The sequence below is a fragment of the Anopheles coustani genome, chromosome 3 (assembly GCF_943734705.1).
Source record: "Anopheles coustani chromosome 3, idAnoCousDA_361_x.2, whole genome shotgun sequence".
In the NCBI taxonomy this organism is placed as follows: Eukaryota; Metazoa; Arthropoda; class Insecta; order Diptera; family Culicidae; genus Anopheles; species Anopheles coustani.
This window is the reverse complement of record NC_071288.1, coordinates 69,060,661-69,083,800: the sequence shown is the minus strand read 5'-3', so window position 1 is coordinate 69,083,800 and position 23,140 is coordinate 69,060,661. Positions and strand designations below refer to the sequence as shown.

The 23,140-nt window shown below is 44.2% G+C and overlaps 2 protein-coding genes across 2 annotated transcripts; both read left to right on the top strand.

The window, feature by feature from the left end:
• Window positions 1-10,863: 10,863 nt before the first annotated feature.
• On the top strand, window positions 10,864-18,984 carry LOC131265965 (uncharacterized). Its single transcript, XM_058268283.1, has 5 exons — window positions 10,864-12,457; window positions 12,851-13,299; window positions 16,099-17,719; window positions 17,993-18,175; window positions 18,950-18,984. The coding sequence occupies exons 1-5, from the start codon at window positions 10,864-10,866 to the stop codon at window positions 18,982-18,984; spliced, it is 3,882 nt and encodes a 1,293-aa protein (XP_058124266.1).
• A 1,947-nt stretch (window positions 18,985-20,931) lies between these two features.
• On the top strand, window positions 20,932-23,140 carry LOC131265954 (transmembrane protease serine 9-like; the record flags this gene model as incomplete). Its single annotated transcript, XM_058268271.1, has 2 exons — window positions 20,932-22,540; window positions 22,842-23,140. Coding segments are annotated over 2 exons (1,908 nt in total), but the record flags the coding sequence as incomplete, so codon positions are not given.

Genomic DNA, 23,140 nt, shown 5'->3' with positions numbered 1-23,140 from the left:
ACATCGGGCGGTACTTACGGGCGCCAATTATCTTCATTTACTTCGCGATGGATTAGCTATCCGCTTCTTCCCACGAGCCATCCGGATTAGGCGAGAAGCGACGAGCGCAGATCAATATTGCCTCACAGTTAAATGTATCGCAACGATTAACACGGATTTGGGTGATGTGAGGCTGGAAATAAGACTTTTCCTTTCAAAGTGACAACGGCGTCAGAAAGTTGATATTGTAATTTCGACTTCATTTCGTCCTAATGTATATCAATTGTGCAGTATACAATTGATAAATGATTGATGTAATTACTAGTTACCTTATATTTTATTCAACATTTACCGATAGACACAATACATCAACATAACACCTTCTCTAACCAGTGCAGTGATGCTTAACGCTTGCCAGTGTTCACTGGCGTCGAGCGGAGAAATAATAAAACCACAACCCGCACATCGATTTGGCGCCGCCATGTGGGAATGGCAACAACGTCCTACGGGCTTTCGACTCCCATTCGGCGAACGGAATCAACGAGGCACTATCTACCGAAGGAAACTAAAAGCCCAAAGCAAGTGAATGTCGTGCCTCACGAAACCGTACCATAAGGCTTGGTGCATTTCGGTGCAGTGTAAGGGGTTTGCGTTGCCAGCGCAAAATGGCGTCGGCAAGCCGTTCGAAACACTTCGGCAACTTCGGGGAGTTTTCGTTCGCATTTCCAAATGCACACAGCAACCCGGGCGTACTTTATCGATCCGCAAGGTCTCCCGCATGTCTATTTGGTGATTGAGGGATTTCGCAAGAGTTGCTAGGTGAGTCGCTCTTTGAAAGTACCTCCAAGGAACTCGTTTGGAACTGGTGACATTCGGCGACTGTCGGTAACATTAAAAAGCGACCTCCCGATTAGCGCCACGAAACAATTTATCCCAGAATTCGAGTAAGTACCCACTATCGCGAGCTATCAGCGTCGCTGTTGGGACATATTTTTGCAGGATTGCACCTACTGCCCTACTATACCACTGGGATCTCCCGGTGGATTCCAGCTTCGTCTGCCAGTGCGGGCACCTGGATGACCTAGAAATCTACTAGTTCATCCGACACTGACCACGACGAACGGGAAACACTGCAAGATGGAGGCAGAGGCAGACAAGAAGGGAGTCGCAATTTAAAAAGCAATTAGTTATAAATAAACCTGGAACAGTGTGTCACTCTCTGAAGGCCGGTCTATCGTCGTTTGGCGTCCGGCTAGACGCGCTTTCCCCCCACACGATCCTTTACGCCAGGGGTCGGCAATGTCCAGCCCGTAAGAAAATGTAAGTACTTCATACAAAATATCCATTTTATTTTTTATCAGATTTGTTCACGATGTCAAGTTTGTTTTTCCCCAAAAATTAAAATTAAAATTTGTCCATACCAGACGACTTCTTCGTATAATTATAATTTATAAGTCCATACCTATTACGAAATAAAATAAATCTCGCAATACTGCAAACTTCTCGAAGCTGAGTTTTTTTAGTTACCGAGAGTACAGCAATAAAACCAGCATACTTTAGAATAATTTGAGTAGGAATAAAAGGACAACAAACCAACATTTATACGTAGAAAAAAAATCAAGAATCAACAAGAATAAGTATGAAAATGTTTAAAAGTATGTAACGATTACTTTCAAACATTTTATCTTTCATTCTTTTTTATGTAATTGAAACTCCATTCAAACGGGTACCAGTTCAAAATCATCTAATCATCGCCCGCGGTTTCGGATTCTTTTTTAATCATCTGACCCTTTTTAAAAAATGAATGCCGACCCCTGCTTTACACTGTAAACAGAGATATCGAGGGATGGGAGGCGGTAAGAGATGGAGAGAAAAAATGGACCTCAACCTTTGCAATTGAACGTCGCTTGGTTGAAAGTGGCGCTCTGAAACAAAAGACTACAACCGCCGTAGGAGTAAGCGACGAACCCGTCGTCGATTGTAGTTCTCTTCTTGTAGGCCACAAAGCACGTAGCGCTCCAGCAGCTGGTGCTGTGATATTGTTTTTTCTTGCCACCTCGCTAGATATGTTTCCCCAACATACCCATTTTCTCCGGTCTCCTCGTTCCCCATCGTAGCTCAGCGATCCAATAGACTGAATGCGGTTCGATCGATTCTTATTGTCTCGGTTCGCCGCCGCATCGATACATCGTGCCGATGCTGGAGCATAACGCCCTTGCACCATGTCAGTGTAAGGGGCATTTATTTTACACCTCAACTCCCCATTGACACCCTACCGGTCGTCCCGATCTTTTCCGGTTAACTTCCTCCGGGACAGGGACTGCAGTGCAATTCTTTCCACGTAATCACCATGTTACCTCATCCTAAACCCTGCTGCCCCCCCTACAGCATAAACCCGGGGGCTCCACAGCACGCGATCACGAGCCGAACGTCTTCCAACATCCTGCAGTAAAAACTATCCATCCCCAACTATGGAGGTTCCCCGTGGCTTCGTTCCGTCTGCCGACCCGTCCATATACACAGGTCGGGGTTTTATGTGTCTCTTTCTGACACCCTTATCCCTGCCTACCCTCTTGCCCAGGTCACAATACCGGTCCTGGGGACCTTTACCTTCGCGTACGACTTCCCGAGCCGGGTCTCCAACAGCAGGCTTTCGAGCGGTGCGATTTTTCCCTTCCTTTTCGATTGATCAACTGACCTATATATCTACACCGTCATTCTGGTGTTCACATGTATTTATCAACAGATCGGCATCGGGAAAGTGGTGTCGGTCCTACACCACTCCGGTCGGAGGTTCCGAAGGAAAAAAAAACAAACCGACGGAGACGCTCCCAAATGCCACATCGAGCGATTCCGGAACACGCCGAAGGTGGCGCGCCGCGACCCGTTCTCTTCAGATACTTTCTCTCGCGGGTTGGCGTTTTGTTTTTCTTTTCCTTCCCCAGATCTTGTTTGTTGTTGCCTCGCGCGCTGTTCTTGTTGTTGTTTTACCTTTGATTTTGCTCTTCTCATCTCACGTGGCATATTTCGCCCGCGATGGCTACCACAGAACACTGGCGCGCACAAACACACACAAAGGCACACAAAGTACGGCGAACTGCGATTGAAGAAAGTTTTGGTGTCATTTTCTACCGGCGACCTACAGAGAGCGACGAGATGGAATTGGAGCTAGGCGCGACAAGATGTGGTTAGCTAGCAGAACACGTGGCACATATTTGCTAGCATGGTGTGCATTTTATGTGGGAATTATTTAATTTTATCGGTTGGAATTTGCTTTCCGCAAATAATTGCTTTAAATACTATTTAACCTTGTTTTACTACGTTTTGGAGGATGTTATAGAAGTGAACAGAAGTAGACAAGTAGAGCAATTAAACATACCTTATATTGTATGTATATCCCGTACTTGATTTTCAAGAATTTAGCAATTTAAAAAAAGTGGTTCATTTATCAAGTTAAGATACGGGAGTTCTATTTTGACAATATAACTAAGCTGCTCTATGATTGTTTTTATAATTTTCTGATTCATCATATACTTTAACGTTCTTTTTACTACTTCTATTCATTTTTAAATGTTGCCTTCGTCAATCCAAAACATACGCTAGGTTTTATAAAAAGAAATGCTTTTGCAAAGTTTAACATAATTGAGGTTAACGAAGAAAACAAGAAAAAATTTACCAGCCGCCTTTGATGAAGACATAACAACAAAATATATTCCAATGGAATTATACTGTTGAATATCTTTAGCCAAACTTTCCCATTTGGGAGCCCACTAAAGAGAATCATGCGATCAGATAACACGTTTGGGGTCAATCTCTTGGTCGAGAAGCGAGAAGCGAAGCAGAGGTCCGCCAAAGCTGTCGTACTGCGAACAAACGAATCAAGTGCACGTCCATCAGCTTGTCGCGGATTCCCAAAAGGAGGAAGCTTTACCATCATCTCATCGCCGGCATCAGGCATGGACCCAGCATCAGCATCACCACCACCGTCGGGTATCATCACCGTCACATCTTCCGCCCGTCCTCACACCCCCATCGGTCAGCATTGGAAGTCCGGTGGAAAGCACAGTTATGTTTCTCAGCACCTTCACAGCCGCTCGCAGTGATGCTCTCCTTTCTTCTCGCGGCGACCTCGCGGTGAACCTGCTCCCACCTGTCCGCCACCACGTTTGCTGGCCAACGTTGACGTTGGCCCTCTTTTTCCCGTGGCTTTTGATACGCGCTTTCCGGTGTCGATGTGGCCCAGAAATAAACCACGAAATAAAGAAAAGACTCCACCAGAGAACGAACCCGAAATCAACGAAATCAAACCAGTTGACCCGAAAACTAAACCCTTTACCTTGCAGGCATCAGCAAAACGAAGGACCATCCCAAGCCATATGGGATTTGTTCCATTGTTTTTTGTTATTTTGGAAAAGCTTTTTCACTTTTCTATCATTTCCTACTTCTGCTCTGCCTCTCCCGAAAGAGGAAGGGTCATCGTCACCAGCTGATCGGGAGGGATGATCCCGTCCCGGTGAATGACGGTGACAAGTTGTGCCATCGTCATGTTTGGCTCCCTCCTCAACGTGATCGGTTCAGGGCAGAGAAGATCAACTTTACACTAGACTACATTGCATTGGAAACTTGCCCGAATGCTTTTTAGGGGTGATGATTCTTCAACTCCGTAAACTGTTACTTTTTAGTATATTTGTTGACTAGCTTTTGTCGTTTTTTAATTTTTTGATATACTTTTTCTTTTTTATTTTAAACTTATTTTTATTTTTTCATTTTCTTTTTGCGGGATACATCACTATGTTAATTGGCGTTATTTTTGATCTTTGAGGGCAATTAAAATGTTCCGCAACATACTTAAATTCTAGTGCACACTTTCTTGCTAAATTTACATTATAGATTTTCAATAAATAAAAGCTAGAGAAACTCAATTTTGATCGTTTTTGCATTACACCGAGCTAGCAGAATGATGAAGAAATGTCAAAGGATAGTGAACAAATATATTAAAAAGTAACAGTTTACGTATTTGAAAAAACTTCGTAAATAGTGAAGTTATAGCGTTAAAAAAAAATGAGGGTCAAGTTAAAATTAGGGGTCAAAATGACCCCTTACAGGGTTTCGATTCATATAATGGAATGTTTCAATAGGTAGAGGGAACATTTCAAAAGCATAGGGGATATTTTCAACCGGTAAAGATAATTTTGCAATCATATAGGGGAATGTGTCAGACAGCTAGGGGAATCGTGCAATGTCACCGGGGAGCTTTGCATCCGGCTAGGGGAGCGAGTTGGTAATTTCACTAAACTCATCATTTTTATGTCAAGGAACGTTATAACTATGGATAGTAAAATATTCGAACATCGTATAAGTTATTTTCAACTGAAATACAATAACATTCTCCAATTTTGCATCTGTTTTTTTCGACTTGTTACGAACGGTTCTGTGAAACACTGCTATCCTACAGTTACAAAAAACTAAAGAGAAGACATGTTTAACATAAATAACAATTTGATGCAATGCTATTATGAAATTAACTGATCTATCAAACTATACTGATTTCCTGTTTCTGGCGCGAACGTTGCCGCTTCCATCGAGTCAAAGTAAACAAACTGTGAGATTGACAGCTCGCTCCCCTAACCGGTTGCAAAGCTCCCCGGTGACGTTGCACGATTCCCCTAGCTGTCTGACACATTCCCCTATATGATTGTAAAATTATCTTTACCCGTTGAAAATATCCCCTATGCTTTTGAAATGTTCCCTCTACCTATTGAAACATTCCATTATATGAATCGAAACCCTGTAAAAGCATTCTTTGGATAGTCAGGTTGGTTCTCGGAACTGGTTGAACAGAAAAATCCGAAATTTTAGTTTGAGGTATAGTTTTGGACTTTAAGAAACCCCTTTTTTTGTGTAAAAATATTCAGCCATTTTCAAGACATTAAAATCGAAAACTGCGTTGGGGTCAAAGTGACCTCCATTTGGATTCTAGTGTTATGGCCAGGGAGAAACACGGCAAACATAAGGCAAACCATTTTCGCCACCAACTCCCATGCGGTGTTGTGCCGCTTTCGTTCATTCATTCGCTTTCCTTCCCGAAAGGGTCAATCAAGCGGGACGGAAAATTACGTTTCACTGACATTGGCCACAACACTTTGGCAGCGCAAGTGCCTCCTCCTCGACCCCGTAGGAGTACAAGATGGAGGGATGCCATCGAAGCAGCCCCCCTAAAAAGCCTAACAGCGCAATGTGAACCATAACCTCTCTCACCAAATACCAACCCCAAGTGGAGGAAAAAAGAGCGGCAAAACTAACCATTTTCGGGATGAGACCGCATGGGTGATTATTTTCAATTAAAATAAAAGCCCCTATCTACCACTCGGAATCGGTCCCGCGACCCCCCTCCAAACCCACGGAGTGTTTGATTTTACTTTCAATTTTCGATCAAATTTTCGATGTCCGACCGCAAGTGGAAGCCATTTTCCATTGTTTTCACACTAATTTTAAGCGTCCATTTCTAAATCGAACCTTTCAGGGTTTTTCCTCTCATCGCTGGGAGGAAATAGTGTGTCGGAAAGTTTACCACCTTTAAGACCTTTCGCAGGCCGTAGGTGAAATGGTACCTTGGTGACCTCAGGGAGGCGAACGGTTCAACATCGATCTGGTCGAGAGAACCAACACCGGGGAGATTTGATGAAACAATTTCATACGAACATATCGTCCTGCTAATCAATGGTTCACGATCGACTCGGAGAAATGTTACCCAAACGATACCGAAGCTCCCGCAACGTCATAATTGGGTCATCGGTACCAGTTAAGCCTAGCGCTCAACGACTCCCAAAGCTCCATCCCAGTGTTTCATGGGTAAATGTTCAACAATCCTACAAAACGCTCTTCGAGCAGTTCATCAGCTTTCTCAAGCGGACGGTGAAATAATCGAAGGGAAATAAACAACAGGGCAAACAACCCGCGCGTTTGGAAAACACAAATCCACATGGTTCACATTCGCTTATTGTTTGCTTCGTCTCGATTTATTTGCTTACCCTCGATCGGGTCTCGATTCCCGCTAGCCGACACTTCTCCACTCGGCCAAAATCAGCATAACGAACGTAAACTGTTTTGGCGCAAAATTCATCCCAAGAGCCGAACGGTGAGATAATGGATTTGTTTATTTTCGCAAGCTTGCAAATAATTTGTACGGCGCACGGCATCGCTTCAGCTAACCAACCGACGGTAATCGATTGGGGGCTGCTTCCAAATTTTCTGGCCAATAAATTATCCACCCGATCGGTGGCCGGTTTTCTATGCTCCGAGGGTGTTTTGCTAAACGGTAGCCATATTTGTTCGCTTTAACCGTCCGATCAATAACCGGGTACCCGGGTACCCATTTCAGTTTCCGTGTTAGAATTTTGTAACTTTTCTTTCGAATCGTTTTACGCCACTTTAGATCCCCAGAAATGAAGGTTTTTTGCACCACATTTGCAACTATGTGCATAGCATTTAATAACTCAATAATAGTTATTAGTGATTAAACAAAACTTCCTCCATACAATAACCGGGTACCCGGGTACCCATGTCATCACTTAGGTATGAATGCTAGGTTTATGGACAATAATATACCGTTTATCCAGGAATGCCTGTATTTGTCTTCTGAATACATCAAATATAATACATTGTATTGTATTTCAGGACTTTTAGCAATTTTAATTATAAACAGTGCAGAATTAGATATAATATATTTTTTATACTATAAAACATTTTATTCCACATATACGTACGCAAAAAAAAAATTGAGCACTGCTCATATGCACTGCTCTGTTGATTTGTTGTTTAATAAATATAAATAAAAATAATAAATAAATAATGTAATATAATACATAAGATGCAAGGCAAGCGACATCTGATAGATTAAAAAAAAAGGAAAAAGGCCACCTTTGAGTAGATCTTTTTGTAGTATATCTACCAAACATACTGTCCATGGTGTCCACTCCAACTTTTGACCAGTTATTCAACTATTTCTAGTTTTTTCTATTCTCCATCACCAATTTTCGCTTCGAGATGCATTGAGGGTAGCATAATCACGGTTTTTTCTTTTTTGGCATGTAGCTGCACATGGTTAATTTTACATGGAAGCCGAACAATGTAGATAATTCTTGACGTTGTTTCAAACCTATCATGGCAGGTGGTATAAATGGTTTATTTTTTTCAAAGTACCAACAATTGTCAGGGTCCAGGACATTAAACATTTGGCTTATGGCAACGAAGTGAAAAAAATCCGTTGTTTCGTTTCTGCCAGATCCTTTATAAGAAGCGACTAATTCCTTAACGATTCTCTTCCCAACGTTCTTCCCACGGCCAGCTTTCGATTTCCCACTGTAAATCTAGCCAGTGAGAGGATACGAATTCACAGCGCCGCAAATCCACCAGACTTTAATCCCATATTTGGCTGGTTTGTAAAATTTGTATTGTGTAAACCTGGTTCGTCCACGGTACGAGAAAAGCTGCTCGCCGACTGCTAAGTTCTCCGATGGTTTATAATTTTTGCCAAATTACTATATAGCATAGCCCAAATATCGCGTATCGGAGCAGCTTTGTCATCTTCAATGCGCTGGGCATGAGTATTCGCATCATCGAATCGCATAAAACGCATTATGTCACTATACTAATTGATGAATATTACTGCACGATCTAACCGGCGCTACCGCTCGGCTGTTGCGGACCCCCATACATAAGCAAAAAAAGCGTGCATTGGAAAGCATACATTTCTTCCAAATTAATTTCTTTCCACTTCAATTTTATGATATCGATCATTTGTGGAGTGAAAAATAATATGAAAGTATCGAGAATGGATAGCATTCCAGTAATCTTCGAAGATTTACTTTATTGCGACACTCATCAGATTCTTCTGAATCAGTAACGAAATCTTCATTCACATGCACTCTTTGTGAACGGGTGATTCTGTTGTAAAATGTCAATTTTTATTAATAATTGATCAACCTGTTCAACTTTTGGAATGAGTAAGTGGCTTCCTCGAAAACAACTGGGAAATAATGCCTTACCGTTTGTAGCTAGATGTATTATTCATTGGGTTGAACCAACAATCTGTTGTGTTTTAATTTTAAGCCATACTCAAAAAACACTTGTTTAACGTTTCGATGGACTACAAATTTTATCAACTTTTATTTTTTCCCACCTTTTTATGTTCCCGTTTGACATACAACGGATCAGTGAAGTCTTATTTTCCCGCCTTTCTGTTCTAGCAAGAGAAATTCCGGAATGGCGGAATAAATAGTAAACAAATTTAGTCATGTAAAACTATCTAGTACTATAGCATTCTTCGCATTTAATACCAAATTCGATTGCCAGTTGAAATTCGACGATGCTTACACAAAAGCCGCTCAACTTTGTAGCGCGCATCTGGTGGGTACCCGGGTACCCGGTTATGAGACGAAGGGTGAAACTTTGGTTAGTGATCGGACGGTTAAATTATGCATCCACGAGGAAGCACACGCATTTTCGGTATGAAGGCGAATTTGAAAAGGGTACACAGTTCTTCAGATGTTCAGTGTCTACCGATACACCACCGAAATAATTGAGTTGAACTACTTCCTGGCTACGAAACGGAATTCGATTAGCCATTCGACCCTGGCTGATACGCGCAAAAAATAAAAGGGAAAGGCTTCCGCAGCGGAGGCGTCGTCGAGGGCAATCGAACCGATGCGTCCGTGTCACGCAAGGATGCCTCGACCGGAGTGGTCGGTGGTGTAACGACGATCGATCGACGATAATAATACCAATGCCCAGTTATAATAGCGCCTTGGTTTTTGGTGATCTGGTCACTGATCGCTTCCTGTCAACTCACCGTATTGAACAACAGTTGCTCAACTTTGATCCAACGTTTCGGTTACGCATCAGAAAGCAACTGTACGTCGCAGAAGGAGGACAAAATAACACAACGATTAACAACCGGCAAGGTAGTAAACACTAGGTAATCGAATAATAGAACCTTAACAAGTAGCACACGCCCACGACGATAAGCCTTCAGACACTCGAGAGGAACCGGATGCCGAATAAATTTGCCACTTCTTCTTCGCCACTAACTCCGCAAGTCCATCGATCATAATCAAAGTTAAATTTATGTTTCCTCGCGCCAAACGATCGGTTTTTGGACATTTTTGTATTTTGGACGTCCTTGTATTGATCACTTGTTTTGAGATATGTGGAACATTACTTATCGTTTAGCAATGTCCGGTTTTACTTTTAGTTTGAACTAAGACATGGTTGGTCAGTCACAAGCAAATCGACGTTCTACCATCAATTTTGACGAAAATATCGGAAAAGGTGCAGAAGGTGTCGTTTGAGAAAAACGTGGTTTAAAATACAAACAAACAGAGACAGTCTGGCTTTGGAAGACCACAATAAGTGAATGAATTTATGGAAATCGCTGTATTTGTGAGCATGGGAATGTTGGATTGTTGGTGGTTCCCCAGAATAAAAAGTTGTTAGCAGAAAAGCACTTACGAGAGGCAAAATAAACAGCGATTCTGAAGGATCATTTATCAGAATTAATTTACCAAAATCAATTGTCTCGGTCCTCACATCACAACTCACACAAAACAACACAGCAAAACCCACGCGAAACAAATACACAACTCAATCTTCCCGGTGCACACCCGCATTGACGTAAGTCATAATAATCGGCCGTAAGCCGATAGTAAACACTCAAATCAGTTCTCGCGGTGGGCATTCACTTCATTCATCTCAATAAACGAACGTCTACGGTGCAATCTCACCCCAGACACTTACCCAAAATTCGCCCGAATCGTCATACACCTCTCCCAAGTGGAGTTGATAACCTTCCCGAGTCGCAATCGGATGGATTCACTATCAGTCGTGATGATGGAGGGACCACGATCAGGTCGTAGTCTCATCTTCCTAGCGTTGTTCTGCTGCCTTGGACCGTACCTTACACCAGCCGTGCAGTCCAAGAAACAGTCAACTTGTGATCGTACATACGCCAGTGATGTAAAGTGTGGCATGATAGTGCTCCATCCATCGTCCCTACCGAAACACTCGGCGGAAGCGGTCCGTGGAGAGTTCCCCTGGCATGTGGCCATCTCGCAACTGGAACAACGTGTTCCGGTTTACAGCTGCGGAGGATCGTTGGTGAGAGATCGATTCGTGATCACAGCGGCCCACTGCGTCATCAACGCCAACAATGGCTATCCGCGTTCAAAGGATAGCTTCCTTGTACAACTAGGACATCATGAGTTGGGCGTTGCTGAGGAAGGTTGCAGCCAAACGGTAGGTGTCCAGACGGTCTATGTACATCCGGAGTATCGCAGTGGAGTTCAACGGCATGATCTGGCGATACTGGAGTTGGAACGACCCGTTCGCTTCAACGATCGTGTCCTCCCGATTTGTCTCGACAATGACGATGAGGATCAATCTGGAGCGTTCTATCGGAACGTAGGAAAAGTACCCGGGTGGGGTTACACCGAGTTCGATGACGTCTCAAGCTGGCTGCGTATGACCGAGGTTCCGATCGTCAACTACACCCGATGTCTGTCGAACAACCCGGACGGATTCTATCACTCCATTCACGATGGAATGTTTTGTGGTGGTTATGCCAACGGGACTAACGTCTGTAACGGTGACTCGGGCGGTGGACTCGTCACGTACCGCAACGGACACTGGGAGCTACAGGGTATCGTATCGTTCACTGCCCTCCGGGAGGACATGGACAAAGTTCTTTGTGACACGCAACAGTATGCCGGCTTCGTGAAGGTACGCTACTACAAAGCTTGGATAGGAAGTATTATCTCCGGCGATTGGGAATGGATAGGCAATGATGAAAACGAACGAGAACATACATCTCCGAAAACAGCTGAAGCGTTGAAGGTAGTGCCCGATTGTGGTAAAAGACAGATCACCACGGTACCACTGATCGTTAACGGTGTTAGAAGCCTTGCAGGTCAATGGCCCTGGCATGCGGCCATATTTGGCGTATCCAAGCGATCCCGTGAATACTTGTGCGGTGGAACACTAGTGAGTCCTAGCTATATCCTAACCTCAGCTAGCTGCGTGACCGATTGGCACCCACGGAAGCGTCCATTTGTTGTGCAACTTGGTCAGAACCAGCTGTTCGAAAGCTCCATCACAGGCCGGGAGGTACGAGTTCTTGAGGTGGAAACGAGTGATGATAGCTCAATGGCTCTGTTACGGCTGGAGGCGGACGTGCAGTACGATGACTACATACAGCCCATCTGCCTGCCTACACCCAACGACACAGATAGCTCGGCTGAGACGGGGACAAACGAAGGCAAAGATGGGTTGATTGTCGGGTACGGGCAGACCGATCCAACCGGGGATCTTTCACCATTTCTTCAGGCCACTCTGATGCCGATAGTTGACAGTGGTCTCTGCATGGTTTACCGCATCTTTGATAAAAAGGAAGCGCACAAAATGTTCTGCGCCGGCCATGGAAATGGTAAGACGTGGTTTTCTATCTTAGTTGCTACTGTAATATACACTGTTTTCAGGGCCAATTCGTCGGCATCAAGCTGCTCTTTGTTGATAGTAGGCAGCCAATTGGACGCGCACGGTTTTTGTTTGGTTTCGTTAGGAAGCACTTTGGGCTTGTCAAGTTTAACTTTGCCGTTATCGGTAGCAACATTGGCACGACGAGAAAAGGTCGCGTTGTTGTCGCGCCAATGTTGCTACCGATAACGGCAAAGTTAAACTTAACAAACCCAAACTGGTTCCTAACGATGCCAAACAAAAACCTTGCGCGTGCAATTCGCTGCCTACTACTGGCAAAGAGCAGCTTGATGCGAACAAACTGGCCCTGAAAACAGTGTAACACGCAAACAATTCTCAACAGGTACGAACGCGTGTAAGGGTGATGAAGGTGGTGGATTCTACGAAGAAAATCGGCATGGTGCTTGGACCATCACGGGCGTCATCGGAAAGATCAATCTCTACCGAAAGCAGTGTGACCCGTACGGATACGTCGGACTAGCTGATGTCGTTCACTACCTCGAGTGGATAATGGATCGAATTCGAAGTGCCCTGTCGCTCCCGAGTAGAGTGCCCCCAGATACATCGCATTCTAAGAGACCCCCAAAAGGATGTCGGCGGAAGCATCATCGACACCATCACCATCGGGAACAGGAGCATCAGCATCGCCAGCAGCATCGGCGCACTAATGGTTCCGGATCGAAGGAGAGCGGCTCCAATGAGGACAGTAACGAACATACGGATCCTTCGATTACATCGGCGGTGAAGAATGTTATGCAGGCAAAGGTCGACCTGGTGAAAGATATCCACACTGTAGCCAGTTCGAAGATAAAGAAAATTTTCGGTTAATATTATTATCTTCCTCACTTGCTCTTTTCGTACGAGGTGGATGCCACCAGTCCTGCCATCTAACTGAAGTACATTCCCGTTTTACTGAAGGACGAATCTTCGCGATGCGGAGTATTAACAATCGTTCCAGGTATTTTTGTTACGCCTTCTTTTAATATCGCAATACATCAAGCAAGGCAAACGATATTCAATCGAATGTCCAGTTACTTCTCAGAAGATGGACGTCAAGGGCTGAGTGTTGAAATATCTCCTAGAAGACTCTGTGTGTGTCACCACTCTTAGAACCGCATGCACTTCATATGATAAGTTTCAGATGAAAAACCCGCATATAATGCTTCGTAAAGCTGAGTTTTAAAATAAACTTCTTTATCCAAGAGGTCATTTGTATTGTTTCGTTTCGTGTTATTATTTTACGATAGTTTGCTGTATTTTCTACTAATCTACTAATCAAAAACCTCATTTTGAACAGTATACCCAATCAAATGTATTCTCTTGAATCTTAATTTATAACTTATAACCTATTGATATGGAAGAACCCCCAATGTGTAAAGAAACTGATAAGCAGCTAAACATTTTTCAACAACAACATATCATTTAATTTTCTGTAATGTGATATGCAATGTGTGTACAGTATGCCGTAATGTGACTCACTTAAGAATACAAGGAGATTTTCTGAGTGTTGGAACCGCTGTAATGTCTCGGTCCAACGAAGCTGGCGGAACGGAAACGTCGCCGCGACGGCGATGTTATTTGAAAATGTATAAAAGGAAGGATGAGTCTTCGTCCTCGTCGTCATACGTAAATTAGAAAAGCCAGACGATTTTTTGGCTATTGCAGTTACAATAAAAAAGTTTTTCACATAGGCAAGAAAAGCTGGGTGCTTTCTTTTTTTTCGTTCCACTTAGAGTCCGCGTTAAAGACAATCTGTCTTTAACACTTAGTGTTACAATTGATTGTAAAGCAGTAGGAGCAGAGTTCAATTCTGTGTTACGTAACATAGAACGCTTCGAACCCGTTATGCGTGGCAACGGTACGGTTCTAATGAATGAATGAATGAGGCCTCTCAAGCTAGCGCGTGCTCAAGCTAAGGGTGCTACGGGATGCGACCGATTGCCACTTTATTCCTCACTTCCCAACGATAAGGAGTAGTTGCGGTCGCAACACAAGGTTTTTCATGGCGCCACGAGATAAAAGGCGCTACGAGATGCAACCGTTCGCCACTTTATTTTTAATTTCCCAGTGATAAGGAGTAGTTATGGTCGCAACACACAAGTTTTCTTTTATTTTAACATGAATAAAAGTTTGCATGTTAAACCACAACTCACAACAACTCCATGAGCTATTTCTACAACGATCAACCTTGTGTTAGGTTGATTTCAAGCTGTCCTTTGTTTTGTCCGATGGTTTAATGGCCATTTTCCAGCAGGCTTAAGACTTTAGCTTCATTACAAAAAAAGGTGTACTGCCATAGGTTTAAAACAATCCAATATGGCTTTTTACACAATCGTTCGCTTACAGAGCATGAGCATAATTTTACTGATGTTTCTAGGAATTGCAAAGCAAATAGCGATATGAAAAAGCTTCACTTATTAGAATTGTTTTAACACATATTACATGTCTATGGGTAAATGCAACAAATTAAAACTAATTGAGCATTTCCACTAAGTTTATCAACAAACAATCCCGAGCCTAGTTCAAGTACAAAACCTTGTATAACGCCTGTTGCGTGGGTGAGTACTACGAATGCACACACACACTCTTATCACTTCTTGGACAAAACTATTTCATTCAACAATTCAAACCGAACGAGATGCATCTCCAAGATTGATAGAAATGCTGAAGCTCTACTCATTAACTACTTTTCCGGTGGAACACTAGTGAGTCTTATTTAAGTCCTCGCCTTGCCCACTTGGGTCACTGATTTGCAAACCAGATCCTTCATTCAATTTAGCTGCTCCAACGCTCTATTACAGGGCACGACGTTGGTTCTTTTAAAGCTGCAGGTTAAAGTTCAGTACGGAGACTATATACATCCAATCAGTCTCCCGACTACGGAGTATAATCATCGATTACGGTCAGCCAAATGCCGGGGAGTCACAACCAAACTATGTACAGAACACAAAAATGCCATGTAAGCTATAAGTTATGGGCGGCATGTTTGACGAAGGCAATCACTGATATGCCATTCTCCAATAAGTGGCTGACAAATAGCATCGGAAGAATCCTGACGGAACAACACCGTAACCATCCCGTTTATTACTTTCATACAACACTGATTGTTCTGCTTCTGTTCGTGTTGATAATTATTTGCGTGGCTCAAGTTTTCCCTTGGCGTAGACGACCTTCGGCCTAACCTGCCTCTACAGTATACTACAGTTAGTATACTTACAGTTCCTTTTGTGAACGTGAATAATCAAACCTCTCGTACAAGGGTAATAACCGATTCCATTTCATGCATAACAACATAATCGACTGCGTTTATTAGCAAACTTGGGTGTCCCAAGTTTAATTTACATCTAAGTATAAGAACTGTTATGCCAAAACAAGGTGAAGGATGAATGGTGATTGCGTTAATACACATACAACAAACCCGAAACTGATTGACATTCAAGTATGATGCTCTCCTTCTGTTATAGGAAAGCAAGCGTCAGTAAACCCCAGTCCTGTACCAACTCTTATCAGTTCACGGTTCAGTTGAACCAAATTCATTCGCAATGAATGCAAAAGTTGAGTAGATAATCTGCACATGCTGTTTTCAACTAGGACCCGCTATCAGTCATGAAAATGGAAGTGCCGCGATCAGGTCGTACACTGAAGATACTCTGTCTAGCGTTGGTTTGTGTTGGCCCATACTTTACTCCACTCGTGCGATCAGAGAACCAGTCAGATTGTGATCGCACATACCCCAGTGATGTACAGTGTGGACTACCACTTGTCGGTCCATTGAACGCAACCTTCTTGCCGAAACACTCGGCGGAAGCGGTTCGTGGAGAGTTTCCTTGGCATGTGGCCATCTTCCAAAAAGAGTACAGTAGCCCGGTATACGCTTGCGGAGGATCGTTGGTGAGCGATCGATTCGTGATCACAGCGGCCCACTGCGTCGTCAATTCAAACACCGGCTATCCACTATCAAAGGACAGGTTCTTCCTGGAGTTAGGATACCACGAGCTGGGTGTGCCTAAGGAAGGTTGCACTCAGGATCTACGTGTGAAAAACGTGCACATGCATCCGCAATTTCGCAGCGGTTTTCAACGGCATGATCTAGCGATACTGGAGTTGGAACGACCCGTTCGCTTCAACGATCGCGTCCTCCCGATTTGCCTCGACGATGACGATGAAGATCAAACTGGGGCGTTCTATCGGAACGTAGGAAAAGTACCCGGGTGGGGCTACACCGAGTTCGATTCCGTCTCGAGCTCGCTGCGTATGACCGAGGTTCCGATCACCAACTACACCCGGTGTCTAAACAACAACCAAGGAGGTTTTGCCCACATCATTTATGATGGAATGTTTTGTGGTGGTTATGCCAACGGAACAAACGTCTGCAACGGTGACTCGGGCGGTGGACTCGTCACGTATCGCAACAAACGCTGGGAACTACAGGGTATCGTTTCGTTCACTGTCCTTCGAGAAGTCAAGGGCAAATTTTTGTGCGATACGCAACATTATGCGGGTTTTGTAAAGGTACGCTACTACAAAGCTTGGATAAGCACAATACTCACCGCTGAAATTGAACCGATGACAAACAAGGAAACAGAAGAAGGAACGATCCCGAAAACGACAACATCGTCGAAGCTTCCGACCGATTGTGGTAAACGACGTATCACCACAGTGTCAGCGATCGTTAACGGTGTTCGTAGTCTCGCGGGACAATGGCCCTGGCATGTGGCCATATTCGGTGTTTCCGAGCGATTCCGGAAATACTTATGCGGTGGAACACTAGTGAGTGCTAACAATATCCTAACCGCAGTCAGTTGTGTCACCGATTGGCACCCCCAAAACCGTCCGTTCATCGTACAACTTGGCCAAGCTCAGCTGTTCCAAAGCTCTATCACAGGCCGGGAAGTACGAGTCCTCAACGTGGAAAAGAGCGACGATAGCACCATGGCTCTGTTAAAGCTGGAGGTGGACGTTCAGTACGATGACTACATACAGCCGATCTGTCTGCCTGCCACGGCTCATGTCGACGGCTCCGACTTAGTTGGGACCCGTATCGGTACAGATGGAGTGATTGCCGGCTACGGTGAGACAGAGCCCGAAGGATCAGAACCAGACTACCTTCAGTCCACAACAATGCCCATCGTCGACAGTAAGATATGCGTTATGCATGGCATCTTCGACGAAGGTAGTGTAGGCAAGAAGTTTTGCGTGGGTCATAGAAATGGTAAGTAAAGTTTCCTCGGAATCTAAAATCTCGGTTTGTTCAGGAAGACTACTGATCGTTGTGAACATATGAATCACTTCTCAACTAAAACAATCCGTTTCAGTTCCTAGTAATAATTGTCTTCTAACATGCACACTTATAGCGAAGACACTCAATACGACTAATAGCTGGTTTCCGAAAAAAAAACCAAAATGCTTAGAAACGATAACTTTATAAGAGCTGATAAACAATTTCCTCAAATGAGCTTCTACATCCCTCTACCCTACTCCGTAGGTTCGGGCGCATGTACCGGCGATGAAGGAGGTGGATTCTATGTGGTGAACGAGCAAGGCGTATGGACCATCAGGGGCGTCATTGGCAACATCAAACTCGATGGTAAACGATGCGATCCAACGGGATACATCGGTCTGGCCGATGTGCCGTTCTACAACGAGTGGCTAACGAATCGCGTCGAAGGTGTCTTGACTGAAAACGCCAACACCGTTAACAGACTGGTTTTTTTCCAGGCTAGTTTGACTATTTTGTTTTTGCTCGTATTGTTCATTGTTTGCCTCTGTTGCACAATAACAGTGCTTTTATTCAGATTTTCACGAAATCGTAAATCCAAACAACCATCGACACATTGACGAAATCATTTTCATCGCTTATGACTTGTGACCGATGGATTTGGGGAAAAAACCTCAATGTGTAAAGGAGGGAAACCGATAAGCAGCAAACAGTTTTTCGTTTTGTTAATACTTGGGTGATAATCAAGGCAAGATAAAAACTCACGCTTTTAAAAAGCAATCGTCGTAGCAAATTTGTATAGAAAACAATAAAAAATACAAAATGAACGTCCACTGCCTGGCTACTAAAGGACATGAGAATTATCTGATTTAGTTTAGTGGATGAAGGAACAATTCGTTGAGAACTTAGTTTGAGAATTTATTTTACGTGTGTAAGATACTTAACGTTCCACAATTTCCAGGCAATATACGAATCATAAAAAACGTGGCAACGTATAACATTATTCAACTTGTGATATCAAACGAACATTTCTTTACACTGTGAAAAATCATTGTAAAAATTACATAATATTGCTGTTTTAGTTTTTTATGTGTTGAACTATCATACAATATTTCTCTATACAATTTCTACAGTCCGTACCATTCTTAAAGGGATTCTATACAAATGTATGTGTGTATGCAAGAATATACGTGTTGTGCGTGGCAATGGTCCGATTTGAATCAGGGCCCGAGGACAAAGGGCGCTACAATAAGGAGTAATTGCAGTGGCACTTTTTTTTTTGTGGCGCTACTTTCTTCCTCACTTCCCAGCGATAAGGAGTAGTTGCGGTCGCAACACAAGTTCTTTTTTCGCGGCGCCACGCGATAAAAGGCGCTGAGAGATGTGACCGATTGCCACTTTATTTCTCACTTTCTCACGATAAGGAGTATTTGCGGTCGCAAGATTTTTTTTTATTTTAACACGTATAAAAGATTGCTTTCAAGGTTTTCTCTAACCCAAAAACAACATATTCAGAATAAGAATTTCGGAATGCCTCACTCCTCATGAAGCCTTCCAGAGCAATTGTTGAATAGAAGGCAGGAGAGTCCATCGCCTTGCCTCAAATCGTGGTGGGATTCAAATGGATCCAACAGCATGTTCAAAATGCTCACCTTACCAGCACCCTCTCCATTGTGGCCTCTAGCAGCCGTATCCGTTTCTCGAGAAAGCTGTGCTGCTTCATGCTGCCTTCGATGTGTAGTCGATAAGAAGGTCTGGTTGTCTTGGCACTTCTGGAGGATCTGCCGTAGAGTGAAGGTCTGGTCGGTGGTGGATTTGCCTCCAACAAACCCAGCATGGTAACTTCCGACGAAAACTGTAGCAAAGGGCGCGAGTCTGCGGAAGTCTCTACATTTAGAGTATCTGGGATAAGATTTTGTAGGTAGCATTACGGACTGTGATGGCTCAAAAGTTGGCATTCTTCATTTTAGTCCATTCTGTCACCATTCTTGTACATTGGATGGATAACACCCAGCTTCCAGTCCTCCTGTATACTTTACTGTTTCTAAATTTTCACAATTAACTGCCGAGTTTCTCCAGATTGAGATCCCTCAATTAATCATCCGACTCCTCGAAGCGACGCATCTTGCTCTCGAAGAGTCGGGTTTGCTGTGTCCTCAGTCCTTTGTAGTGAGTCACGTTCTGACGGGTTTCGCGCGGCAGCATTCATGCGTGCGCAGCGTTCTTTTCGGATAGTGCCCGCCTGTACTCTTCACCGAACCACTCCATATTCCCACTGCTCGGCTGTGCTGCTGATGACTGGCTACACCATACACCAGTGGTCATGGAGTGATATTGTGGCGGTCGCGTTGTTATCAAGTACCGCTTTCCCAAGTACTGACGCAGTGTGTTGACATCGCAAAGCATCTTTCGTAGCTTCACCATAACCAGGAAGTGGTCTGAGTCGACGTTTGCGAGAAGCCTTCCGTCTATTAGAACGTGGTCTATTCGGGAATATGTCTGTTGTGGTGATCTCCAGTTGTATCTGAAACGAGGTTTGTGCTAGAAGAAGGTGGTACAGATGTCCATGTGCCTTGAGGATGTGAAGTTTATTAGCCGGAGGCTGTTGTCGTTGATTAGCTGGTGGACACCACAGCTTTCAATCGTTGGTTTATAGGCCTTCTCTCGCCCGACCTGAGCATTAAGCTATGACCTATCTCGAGCTGCGTATAGAGAGGTAGATCATGCAATCGCTGCGGTAGTGACGCTCCCAAACTTCCGTCTCACTTCGTCAATGAGTATTCTGGTACTCCCGGGTGAGTTAAGTGAGCTGCATTTTCATGTACCGAGCTTCCAAACGAGGCCTCTTCCCAACTCATTCTAGTTGGATATCGGGACAGAAGGTACAGCCGCCCGTCATATGGGGCTGCGTTTATCAGCAAAATTGGATGTCCCAAGTTTAATTTACATGTACGTAGAACTGTTTTGCGATTAAAAAACCAAAACAAAGTGAAGGATGAATGACGACTGGGTTGATACACATACAAACCCGAAACTGATGCTGCTTCTGTTGTAGAAATGCGGACGTCAGTTGCTGTAGGCGCCATTCCAGTGCCAACTCTTATCAGTTCACGGTTCAGTTCAACCAAATTCATTCAACACAATTGTTATGAAAGCCAAAGTTGAGTAGATAATCTGAATATGCTGTACTCGACTTGAGTCCATAATCAGTCATGAAAATGGAAGTGCCGCGATCAGGTCGTACACTGACCATAGTCTGGTTTGCTTTAGTCTGGTTTGGTCCACACTTTACACCACTCGTTCAGTCCGAGAAACAGTCAGCTTGTGATCGTACATACCCCAGTGATGTACAGTGCGGTATAACAGTGCTCCGGCCGTCAAATGGAACCTCTTTGCCGAAGCACTCGGCGGAAGCGGTCCGTGGAGAGTTTCCTTGGCATGTGGCCATCTTCCACCAAGAGTACAGTAGCCCGGTGTACGCTTGCGGAGGATCGTTGGTGAGCGATCGATTCGTGATCACAGCGGCGCACTGCGTCGTCAATGCAAACAATGGCTATCCACTATCAAAGGACAAGTTCTTCCTGCAGCTAGGATACCACGAGTTGGGTGTGGCAGAAGAAGGTTGCACTCAGGATCTAGGTGTAAAGAAAGTGCACTTACATCCACAATTTCGCAGCGGAACACATCGACATGATCTGGCTATGTTGGAGATAGAACAACCCGTTCGTTTCAACGATCGCGTCCTACCGATTTGTCTCGACACGGGCGATCAAGACCCTAAGAGTCTGTTTTATCGAAACATAGGCAAGGTTCCTGGCTGGGGCTACACCGAGTTCGATGAAATCTCTTCTTGGCTCCATATGACCGAGGTTCCGATAGTCACAATGACCCAGTGTATTTCCCACAACCCCGTCGGTTTCGCCCACACCATTCACGATGGAATGTTTTGTGGTGGTTATGCCAACGGGACAAACGTCTGCAACGGTGACTCGGGCGGAGGACTCGTCACGTATCGGAATAAACGCTGGGAGCTACAGGGTATCGTTTCGTTCACCGGCCTTCGGGATGAAATGGATAAATTAGTTTGCGACACCCATCAGTATGCGGGATTCGTGAAGGTACGCTACTACAAAGCTTGGATCGGTAGTATTCTCTTCGGTGACAACGAATTGGCAATACACAACGAAGAAGCACAAAATACATCGATAACGACAGAATCGTCGAAGCTTCCGACCGATTGTGGTAAAAGACTGATCACCACAGTGCCAGCGATCGTTAACGGTGTTCGTAGTCTCGCGGGACAATGGCCCTGGCATGCGGCCATATTCAGCGTCCACCAGCGATCTCGTGAATACTTGTGCGGTGGAACACTAGTGAGTGCTAGCTGTATACTAACTTTAGCTAGTTGTGTCACTGATTGGCACCCCCGAAACCGTCCGTTTATCGTTCAACTTGGTCAAGCTCAGCTGTTCCAAAGCTCTATCACAGGCCGGGAAGTACGAGTTCTCAACGTGGAAAAGAGCGACGATAGCACCATGGCTCTGTTAAGGCTAGAGGTGGACGTTCAGTACGATAACCACATACAACCAATCTGTTTACCGAGTACGGCTGATGTCGTCGACTCCGACTTTGCTACGAGTCGCGTCGGTACAGATGGGATGGTAACCGGCTACGGTCAAACAGATCCTACTGGACCACTATCACACTACCTTCAGGCCACCCTGATGCCCATCGTCGATAGTAAGATATGCGTTATGCGTGGCATCTTCGACGAAGGCAGTGCTCTCAAAATGTTCTGTGCGGGTCGTGGTAATGGTAAGTAATGTTCCTTTGAAATTGTGATTTTCTTCAGATTGTCAATCACAACAATACGACTCGTTCTTTTACGAACTGGATGACTCGCTCCCACGGGTTGTTTTGTAGCTCATGTCGAGTTATTATTACAGCTATTAGTGTTCCTCATTCGTGAAATTTTTCTGGTTCGAAACTTCCACAAATCCCAATATTATTGAGAGTAGGACGCACTACACTTTCGACAACTTTAAAGATCTTAAATATTCCTAGAGAACTATAAACCAGTCAGTTGAATAAATTGCGTATACGTATCACTCTACAGGTACAAACGCGTGCAAAGGTGACGAAGGTGGTGGATTCTACGAGGTGAACCAGCAAGGGGCATGGATTATCACGGGCGTCATTAGCGGGATCAAGCTCTACCGCAAACGATGCGACCCGAAAGGATACGTCGGGCTAGCTGATGTGCCATTCTATATCGAGTGGCTTTTGGATCGGATCGGCAGTATCGTGGCAGAACCCTCAGACACTATCAACAGCCCAGTTACCACCGAGGTCTCAGATAAACACAAATCGGAACAACAGGTGTATCACGAACAGCAACAAAATAGTGGATATTGA